Raw genomic sequence first — 11,602 nt, forward strand, 5'->3', positions numbered from 1 at the left:
TGACTAATTCAAATGTCAGCAGCGTGAGTTTAACACTATTTCTTCTTCAGAAAAACTTACTCAGAGATAATTGAAATGATATAAGATTTCTGGCTTCCATGTAATCTGTCACAATGCCAAGAGTTGACCATGGAATTGCCTCTAGGGAATATATTTTTCTCCTAGTCTCTAGCAATAAAAGAATTTCTGTTTCTGCACTACTTATTAGAAAATATTTCTAAGATTAATAAAAGTCATGTGCCTACCTTTTCACTTCATTGATGTACAAATATATTTTTCCCTAGATTAATCAATAAATCATTGTTAATATGCTGATACAAAGCTGAAATTCTATGAAGAATGTAAGGGCTGTTCAGATTGAAAAAAAATAGTCACTTCTCAGTGGATTTATTTCTTTTATTTGTAAATTATAGTATGTTAACATAAATATTGTATGTTAACAGCTATAATTGCTCAAGGAAAAATGTATTTTAACTGAGGAGTTACATATTTTCCTCATGTACAATTTATGAGCTATCTACTTGGAAAAACAGAGGATAGCAATGTTGAAGACTAAGCAATACACCACACTTTCAAAGCTCAAATAATGAGGAGACTTTAGAAATTTGTTTAAACAGTGTTTCAGTTTCCTGCTACATCAGAGCTGATAAACTACCCTCTGCCCAGATGTGTGCAATTTGCAGAGCCTACTTCCAGCTATAGGCGCTTATTGGGAAATGCACAATTTCTGCTTTACTGAAATGTGGGCGTGAACACCTTCCTGTTTTTGTTTTTTCAAAAATGCATAAAGGAGCTTCAGATGGATTTAGAAATTCTTTGAAAGCACAGAGAACTGTTTTCTTTTGTCTCTAGATGAAATGATTATAACACATTCGGAGAGAGAGAGAGAGAGAGAGAGAGAGAGAGAGAGAGAGAGAGAGAGAGAGAGAGAGAGAAGAGAGAGAGAATGAGATTTGGGCTAGACTTTTAGATATCCGTATACTTTTCAAATTAACTTGAGAACAATTTTGGCTCCAGCTTAACTAAACCTCTAATATACTATTGAAATGGTGTTCACTCATAAGCATATTTCTTTCAAAAGTATTAAATTGCACTTTATTAGAGAGTTAAAATCCTCCGATTCTGTTTTCAATTCCAATAGAGGAATAGAATTAGTTGTAGATTAGCTCAGAAAGTATTGTTTACGTTGCTGATAATAAAAGTTTATATTCTAGATAGTTAAACATGTATGAAAAAGATTTACTGCAATTGTTTTGCAAAAGCCCCTGAGAGAATCAAATTTGTCATCTCATTGCTTAAGGGTTATACACACTGTCCTCTTTTTGCACATGTATGTAATATGAAAAAATGCAGCTTCAATTGTGACGCTTTTCTGGCAAACTTGGGATTTGTTGCTGTTGTTGTTTGTAAATAGAAAGCATGGCTACGCATTTGTTTCTACTACATAGATAAAGAAAACTTGGTCTTACCTTGTTACTTACAAAGTGTAGGCTTTCAAATACTCTTTACATTTCCTTAGGTGTCTGAAAGTTAATAATGGCAAAGGGTAGAGCTCACCGTTTAACCATTTCATGCAACCACAGTTTGAAACAGAAGTTTTAGGAAACCTCACATTGGATCTAAAGGACACCTGTTGGTACATGTTACTGTCACGTGACTTTGCTGGTCTAGCACAGCAGGTGATGCTTCATTCTTAAGGAAGACTGTGTTTTCCATGAAAATGTTTTGGGGTAGAAGAACACACATGGGAATAAAAGAAATACAAAGAACTGATGGCTTTGCAATCTTCAGCTTAGTATTTTTTTTCAAAATGAAATAAAATGGCATTATTTGAGGCTTTTTTTTTTGTTTCTATGGGTTTTGCAATTCAACCACAATGGCTAATCTTGTAAGATGCCTGTCAGTGCTCCGTGAAGCAACTCATTTATGCAAATTCGGCTGAGCAAGAAAAGGTGTCAAAAGAAAGTACTAGAAAATTAATTCATCAAAGAAAATGATTATACATTTATACTATTCAAATGAGGTTGCTAAGAAGAAAAAAAAACTGCTACTGATTCTCTGAAATGGAATCCAGGGAATTTGGAAGACTTTCTGTAGATTCAACCCCCAAACATCTGACAAATGTAGAAATATTCATCTTCTTATCTGAGACTTCTCGATTCAAGAACTAAGCATAGAATAACTGCCTAACATGACCCTGATTGGCATATTCTAGGGATCTCATGGGTCATATTGGTTAATTTCTAGTTTTTCTTCCTCCTCCTCCTCTTCCTTGTTCTTCCTTCGTACATTACATCCCTGCAGCAATTTCTTCTCCCTCTATTCCTTCCAGCCATTCCCACTCCTGACCTGTCTCCTCCAGAACTCCTCCTCATTCACCGCTCCCACCCCCCAAAAAAGCAGACCTCCTATATATATAACATGGCTTACAAAGTTACAAGAAGCTTACTCACAAACCCTCATAGTAAGGCTGCAAGAGACAAACCAGCAGGAGGAAAAAGATCCCAAGCTCAGGCAGAAGAGTCAGTGGCACCTTCTGCTTTTACTTTTAGAAATGTCAAAAGAATATTAAGTTACACAATCATAATGTGCATGCAGAGGAACCTTGTTAGACCCTACAGAGTCTGCGCTTGTCACTTCTGTCTCTAGAACCCTGCTTAGTTTATTCTGTAGGTTGTGTCCTCATAGTGTCCTCAACTCCTACAATTCTTTTGCTCCCTCTTCTGTCAAACACTCCAACAAGTCTTTGACCAATGTTTGGCTCTGCATCGGAATCCATTAGTTGTTGGATGGTGTTTTTCTGATGACAACCGAGGAAGGCACCAACTTATGAGTATCACAGAATATCATTAGGAATCATTTCATTGGCAGTCATGTTTGGTTCTAACTTGGGTCTGTAGGTTGTCCTATCTCTTGGTCCTGGTCACTCAGGCAGTGTCAAACATCGGTTCCCTCTTGGTGGCGTGGACCTCAAGTTGGACCAGTCATGGTTTGGCCATTTCCACAAGTTCTATGCCATTATCTCAGCATATCTTGAGAGATATCTAGCCACATAACCCATAACCAAGTTCTAATTCTGTAGTGTGTCATTATGTATAGTGATGACTGTCAGTTACTACTTCAGGGCATACAGTTAAAGATACCAGCTATGATTTCTGTTATTTTAAAATGAATTATACAGCTCTATCAAATAGCTCTGCTTATTAGGCTTAAGACATTTTAGTACTTTTAACTTTAAAAGGAAAACCAAGGTGAATGATTCATCCATGTACTGAAATGTATCTCTTCCCCCATTTAATCGCTGGCTCAAGTACTAATATTCAATTGATGTTACTAGGTCTAGAAAATCAGATAATTGTGAGAAAATTAAGTTTAGAAGAAGTAATTACGGTGAGAAATTTGGAGTAAATTAATGTATTTACAGGAGCAGACAGAGTTATTATTTCTTGTCTATTGATTGAAGACACCTTAAGAAGTCATCCAGCTGTTAGCCAAGAATGGAGCGTTTATAGTGATCCTACCATTTCATCAGAGAACCAACCCCAGAACAGTGAAATGTTAGTGCATGTATAACTCTGTGGTTCTTATTATGTCATCCAGAGTTGACTAAATCTAATTCATTTTAAGTTTTTTTTAAAGTTCTGGGTTTCAGAATGTTCTGACTGATCCATTATCATGGTACAACCAGATGAAGAAACGACAGGCACAATAAAATTTGTACTTGCTAGTAGAATAAATACCAACATAAAAGTAATGTCGTCTGTGTATACCTGTGTATCTAGAAAGGCCAGGCATATGTTGGGATCTAAGAACAACTTGCTCCATTGGTCTACACAGTAGATGATCTCAGGATCTTAATGCTCTTCCCATCTTGTAGCTGATCCTCTATGGTGGACCTGAGAGCCACTACAGCCTGCACTCACAATCTTCTGTCAGAAAAATAATTTCTTTCAAATGTTTCACAGAAAAAAATGAGGTATTGAGTTTATAACACTCCTCACAGGTATGAATAAGATGGTGGTCCGAATGACTAAATCTGGTTTAAAAGTTTGTTTTTATGGTTGACGATGCAGAATTGACCTTCATTCTGGAGTCATCATTAGAGAGTAAAAATTCACTCAATGGAAGAGTAGAAGAAGTAGATGGTTTGTAAGGTGATTAGGGTTATATTATTTTTATTTTATTTTATTGTTTTGTGTGTGTGTGTGTGTGTGTGTGTGAGAGAGAGAGAGAGAGAGAGAGAGAGAGAGAGAGAGAGAGAGAGAGAGAGATGAAAGAATATGAAGTTGGCTGGGTTGAGGAAAAGCTATGGAGGATCTGGGAGGAGTTGGAGGAAGACAAAGAGTATGATAAAATATATTGTATCAAAAATTTTAAATATAAATACATGTTGCGTCCTCACTAGACAAGTAACCAAAATGTCCTCTATAATTTCATTAGAACATCATACCCTCCCAAAATTTTGTAAACAAGGTGTTAATGTAAATGTGAAACTTTAATTGAAATTGGCAGAGAATCAGGTTCCAGATTGTTAACAAAAGTAATTTTCATGCTTAAAAAAGGATTAGTGATTTTGTGTATATTTCAAATATCTAGAATTTATGTTCTTTTAAAATTTACATGATTTCTTCTGGGTCAAAATATCACATATATTGATATGAATATATGACTATTTTAACAAAGGTCATTATTGATTATTTTTATTTATTTTCTCTTAATATCTATTAGTTTTTGTATACTTTATAGAAAAGCATAATAAATTCATCCTGACTCTCTATATGATGCATATACATTCTACGAATACCAATTACATTGTTAAAAGAGGGATATTTATAACATAAGATCTTTTCAAGAGACCTTCTAGAAAATTCTTATTTATATATGTCTTACAGTCAAACAGAACAAAGTTCACCCATATGAGATGGTGAATGTGATTTTAATGTATTTTAGGAACACATATAATGCCACTGATGGTATAAACTACCATTTCTTTCTGCTGCTTTCCATATGTTGAAGAAATATAGTGTATTTCCCAAACCACATCCTGAAATGCAAAATTCATAATGCTTTTATGTAGTGAAATGTGGTGTTTTACTGATATCAATCTGCAATCTAGGCTCATCTCCCTGGAGACTTGTCCAGCTTCATATTGGTTTTTCACAGGAATAAAAGTGGGCTAGCATAGTTGGCAGTGTCTTCAAGTGATCAATAAGATATAATGAGGTTAAGTCATTTCTGCCAGAAGGCTTTGGATTTATGCTTCCTTGCACAGTTTGACCATGAAGCCAACTTTGGAATTCTTGTTTGAGCCGCTCCTTTTTCTGCTTTAACAATAAGAGGTGCGTGGCTTTGTAGTCAGATCCCCACTTCTTTGGGACATGATTCTGTATGGCAATCAAATTAATCAAAATGAATAGAATTTAAAAGTAGGTACGAACAGTAAGTAGCCTAATATCTCTGCTCTAGTTCTGAAGAGACGAGTTTCAAGAAGCAAAGTGTGTGTCAAACTGTCTAGTAACATTTACCTCTTATTCTTTCTAGAATATCAATAACTTGATCTCATCATGTTTAAAGTGCTTCTCAAACATAAAGTGATCTCAGATTACACACTCCGTTCTTTGCATTTATCTTGACCAGCTGTCAAGGAAGGCAGTTTTATATTCTCTCAAATTTCTGCCTCTTGGCTTTGGGCTTCAGTAGCAAATTTGAATGGGAAACGAAAGCTACAGTTTGGTGTGCCTTGTGACAGAGGCAAGATTATCTTTTTTCCAATTATTTCTTGTTTTCTAGCTGAATTCTCAGTGAGCATTTCTATAACTCTTAAGCCTTGATTAATTTGTATGTGGAAAATTGGGCAGTGTGAAGTTAAAAATAAATTAAAGAGGATAATGAAATTAGTAAATTAGTGTTCGTTTTATCATTTTCATCTGTTTGAAAATTCCACCTTAGTTTTCTTGTCAGAATCACAAAGTGCATTAAAATTCAGAACTTCTATCAAGTCTCTAAAAAAATGACAGAACAATTTAAACTATGAACTTGCATACTTCTTACCTTTGTGTTTTCTATTTTTTTCCTGATTAAAATGAAAAGAAAATGTTGCATTTAAAGTTTTCTACTTTCTAAACATGCGGTCAAGATTCTAGAAATATGAGTCAAATCTTGTTAAAATTTCAATTCAATTGTAAGAGACCATGTGGTTTTGTCTGCAGCTCTAGTACTTGACACACTCAAGGGCCTCTGGAGTACAGAGACAATTTGTGAGTAGTAGAAAACTTTCTAGAGGTCAAAATACTGGAGATCAGCAACATATCAACTTTCAGGTGGGATACTTCTAAACACTCAACTTCATTTACTCTCCTGAAAATCATTATTCCAAAGATTTGATCCACTTGTGGCCTCACTTGGGTCTTAAATCTCATTTCAAAGCACTGCAGTCAATCATCCATTTCAGAACTATCATTAGGAGTGATGGGAATTTGGCGCAAAAATAAATGAGAGGATATAAATGTGAACTCTTTCTAATTTTTTCTTCTTTGAGCACCACTTCAAATACAGTTCATGAAATCCATTTTTAAAGGTAGTATTCCTTCTTGCTATCATTTTCACTAAATTGAGTTCATGAACTTGAAGCATGCATTTCCATAGTATCCTTTTCACTTTTTGAAATAAGGAAGTCTGGCATTATTATTGCTAATACCTATCAAAAGCTATTTAGAAGTCTTATTTCAGTCATCTTGCCAATGGCACCCTGATTAACATTTTCATCTTTTGAAAATCCAAGACCATATTTACCATTTTATCGTAAAAATTACTTGTGTAGCTGTGTTCTATTTTAACAACTCCCTATTGATATATGCTGGCTTTTCTTATCTCTGAGTAGTCAAATAAATGTATGTCTTTTATCTTATTTCTATGAAAGTAAACTGACACTTGATGGAAAAAAATATATTCAGATTTCATTAACCAGAACTTTACTTTGCATACTAGTATTCAATCAGTACTCAAAAAATATCTTGTAAACTGAAATTATACCAGAAGCATCACTGTGTACACATTTGTTCCAAGATCTCATTCTTTGTTTTCTGACTTAAATAATTTCTTATACTGAAATATTTGTACCACGTAGTTAGTGTATATTCCTTAGCTAAGAGAAAATGAAGCATATTTGCACACACATCTATCTAGAGAAAATTAGAAAAAAATACGATCTTAACACACGTTGTTTTTCAATGGTGAGATTTGAAATGATACCTGTGACTTATCTGCTTATAACTTTGTTATTTTATATTTTGTGCATTGTGCATGAGTAATAAATTCCTAAAATCAAGGATAAGTAACTTAGCTGATAATTTAAGATCTCTTAGCTCTGATAGTATATGTCTGACAATATAAGATATTCCTGGTTGTCTGCACCTACTGAAATATAATGATCTCAATGGACATTAGGCAATATGTCCAGGATATCAAGAAATATTTCATTCATTTGAACTACTTTATTACTACTTCTTATTATCTTCATAAGTAATGCTATTTTTGCTTGCTTCCTGAACAAAATTGAGTCTAAATAGGTGGTTCACCTAATAAAATACATCTTAGTCCCAAAAGAACGGGAAATTTTACAGGAGATGAAGATCACTTTTTATTCAAAGTCCTACATTTTGGGGTCAGAGTAAAATGCTGAGATTCAGGTAACGTGGTAATGGGAAATGGCCTATCATCATGCACTATATGGGTGGATTCTACTACAGAAACTCGCACCAACAGTCTGCTAGATTCGTAGATAGCATCTGTGTGATTTAGTTTCTTATATTTGAAGTTAATTTATAAATTGTATTTTATTTTCTGGGTGTGCAACTAGGAAATGCATCTATAACCACAACTGTGATAGACAACAAAAATGGATCTGTTCCCAAGTCCCCTGGAAAGGTGCTAAAGAGGACTGTCACCGAAGACATCGTGACAACATTCAGCTCCCCTGCAGCCTGGCTTCTGGTCATCGCTCTGATTATCACCTGGTCAGCTGTTGCTATTGTGATGTTTGATTTAGTGGATTACAAAAACTTTTCAGGTAAGAAGCATTGCATTTGGATTTTAAGTCAATGGAAAAATATTCTACCAAGGCGCAGCCTTGCTTCTCTCTACCACAGGTTAGCATGAGAAATAAAACACAGGAAGAGGTCCTGGGCATTCCTGGAGTCAGTTGCTTCTATTCACTCTCTTGGTCTAGTGTGTTTCCTGATTTGAAAATGCAATCAATATCCTCATCTTAAAAGCTTCATGGAGACTAGATGCTACAGCTTCATAAAAAACGATAATTAAAAAGCCTGATAGAAATGTATTTTTGGAGCTGTATTAATCAACTATGAAGACAGAATAACTGGTGGGCTTTATATTTGACAGAATAAAGCATAAACCAGACTAAATAATTTTAGACAAACAGAAGATAGTTGAATTTTCTAAGGTACACTGACAAGTGGTCTCAAGTTTCTTTTCCAGACACACTCCTTTCCTTCCACTAACCTTGCCTATTTTCAGTTTCAGAAAGAAGAAAGTAGAAAGAGGATTTTTTCAGAGTTATTCATAAGGAATTACTACATATCGAGTGTCTATATGGGTTTGGAGTGAGAAAAGATAAATTTTTCCTTAAAGGCAATTCAATCTCAAAGTTCATTGTTTGTCTCTTTGTTCAAATATATTTCATATTTTCAAATTATATATACACATGTATATGTACACACACACACCATATATATATATATATATATATATATATATATATATATATATATATATATGACACTCATCATACACTCTCTACCAACTCCGTTTTTGGAGGAAATGAATTATTAGGGTATGCAGTGCCCATTCACTGAGTAGATGAGTAAGTTAATCCATGCCCATCATTGTTTACCACTAGCCAGAATACTTCATTATTACCTTTATGCGCTCTTCATCCACATTGACTACTCCCTCAATTCTTCTTATCTCCAATGGCAATCGGATCTTTAGCATCTAGACATAAGAAAATTTGGATCTCTGTACTCAGGAATGCTCTCCTCATAGAATTTTCATCATTTAGCAATTACCGATCAAGAACCTATTATTATTTACCAGACAATTGATGTTTTACAGGAGCCAAAATTGTAATAAAAATACCCTACAGGAATAGATGTCTATCATTTCAGTTTGTGGATGCAGAGGGCTATTGACATGGCTTCTGCTAGCTGTTATCTTTGGTAGCTGAACTATATTTGGCATCATTTACTAGACAGAGATAAGACCAAAATGTCAACTAAATAGCCTTAGGTTTCTGCTCTAATAAGTACTGTATTTTATTGTATTCTTAGATTCTTGAAAAAAAATGTAGTTGCATTTTCTATAATTTAAAATGATAGAATTTTAATGAAATACTTTTGGTTATGCTACTTTAGAAAATCACAGGTTTACTAAGTCTAAATAGATGGTAACATTCTGCTTTTCCTTCCCATTAATATATTATATTATTTACTTTAACCTCAAAACTAAAGATGGTCATGAAACACTCTTATTTGGTAATATATATTCTAGAGAGCTCAATGTCAATCTACTCTCTGTAAGCTAATTTTGTAAGTAGACTTAAAAACTTATCCAATGAAATGCAAAACTGCCTTCAGTTAGACTTTTTTAGATTAGATTACATAAAGATTAGACATATTTTTCCATGGAACTACTGTCATCTAGTGCTATGAATTGTTATGAGGTATAGGCATTTTATCTGATGGTAACTATTTCGGTTAGTCTTCAATACAAAGCACAGATCCTCTGTAAATTTTCCTCCTTATGATGCCCACATTTATTAATAAAAAAAAAAAAAACAGGCTACCCCCTCAAAAAGATCCTGCAGTCAGTTTTGTTGGATTGTTTGGAACTGGAGAACCCATCATAGCCTAAGCAATGTAAACAAAAATGGCTTATAAATCAGCTTTTTTTAAAAACCAGTGCACCATATATGTTATTGCACTTCACAATTTCATTCTGGGAACTTAAGAAGTTTTGTATTATCTGCATCAATTCCTACCTATTAATATAGTTCTAAAGGCATCTTTATAAAAGCATCTGAAAAAGAGGAGTGTTTTCACTGCTGCCTAACTACAAGGAATACATTGAAACTCAAGGAACTTGCTTAACTCTTTGTTTTAATCTTATAATTTAGTTACTATATCCAATTTCTCAACCTTATTTATTTCTGTTATTACCTGCTCATCCTAGACAAATGAAAACTTCTCTTTCTTGCTGTTCATGGAAAACCGTGTTTCCACAGCTCAAGAGTCTGGTAGAGGTAGAGTAGCAGTTAATAGTAAGAATTATTCATGTTTCCTGACATATTCCTTCTTTTATGATGCCTTTGGTAATACAAAAAATAAGATGTTATCATATCCTATATTTTGTTACTTCTAGTACTGTTGGACACATTAAAAGGAATTAGTGGAATGTATTAGAGCTATCAGTTGGCTTGACTGTATCATGCAGAAGCCTAAACTTTTTCAAGGAAAAATACTTTATTCATCTCTGTCTATGAATATCCAACACATATGAAGTCTTTTGAGGTATATTACTTAAAGAAAAGTATAACATTTTGAGATTTAAAGTACATTTTACTTCATGAAGAAATGTACACATATAATTTTCTTTCATTTAATTGAAACTATATTGAGCTTGGCCCTAGGAATTAAGAAAATAGAGAAATTAGAGAATGAAAGTGTTTATACGATGACATTTTACTTGTTCTTAGCAATTATCCGTGACTAAGAAATTACTTCAAAAGTAAGAGGCTTAATACAGCAACATTTGTAATTTCATAGTATCTGTGGGTCAGAAATTTGGAAATGGTTTATATAAGTTTGATCCTGAGATTTCAGTAAAGAGATTGGCAGAGACGGCACTTGATGAAAGATTGATGTTAATGAACTATTTATAAAGTGTCTCCTCATCAACCTGTTAACACCCGTGTGTCCTCGCAGCATGGGAGATTGATCCTCCTTGATTGGGAGGAACAGAGCCAAAGTCACATTGGCCTCGTGTTCTAGCCTTGCAAATCTGACTTTTATTTCTGCGAATTCTCTTAGATTCATAGGATAACTCCACTAAATATTGTTTTGAAAAGAGTAAAAAACAGAAAAGATTACTGGACTGTGAGTTGAGGTGAGGTGAGGTGGTGTCTGGTTGCCATACACTTCATTCTCATAAAAATTATATTCCCAAATTGTATACATTTAATAAATATTCAGATGTAGGGTAAGAACATACACGGCTCTAGCTGACAAAGAGATATTACAACAAAAACAGGCACACAGAAACACTTGTTGTATTAAGATATGTATCTTAAATGGGTTAGAAATGAAAAAAATTACAAAATTAAATATGAAAGAAAACAAATATTTTAAAATCACAAGCAAATTAACTAATAGCTTTTAGCTTATTAAAGTTCAAATGATCCATTTATAGAAAAACAAAGACTTGGTACAATTATAACAAAACCTCTGGACCTCATATCAATCTCCTTATAGATTAGATGCATTCATTTATATATGAAATTCTAATTATATTCATCCATTTAGTGAAT

General features: G+C 33.8%; 1 protein-coding gene across 1 annotated transcript in view; it reads left to right on the top strand.

Moving 5' to 3' along the window:
* Positions 1–11,602, top strand: part of Trdn (triadin) — a 308,938-nt gene that overhangs the window by 45,139 nt on the left and 252,197 nt on the right. Inside the window, exon 2 of the mRNA XM_032894871.1 lies at positions 7,859–8,068. Coding sequence (XP_032750762.1) covers positions 7,859–8,068 — 210 coding nt within the window. The remainder of the gene's footprint in view (positions 1–7,858; positions 8,069–11,602) is intronic.

The sequence above is a fragment of the Rattus rattus genome, chromosome 2 (assembly GCF_011064425.1).
Source record: "Rattus rattus isolate New Zealand chromosome 2, Rrattus_CSIRO_v1, whole genome shotgun sequence".
In the NCBI taxonomy this organism is placed as follows: Eukaryota; Metazoa; Chordata; class Mammalia; order Rodentia; family Muridae; genus Rattus; species Rattus rattus.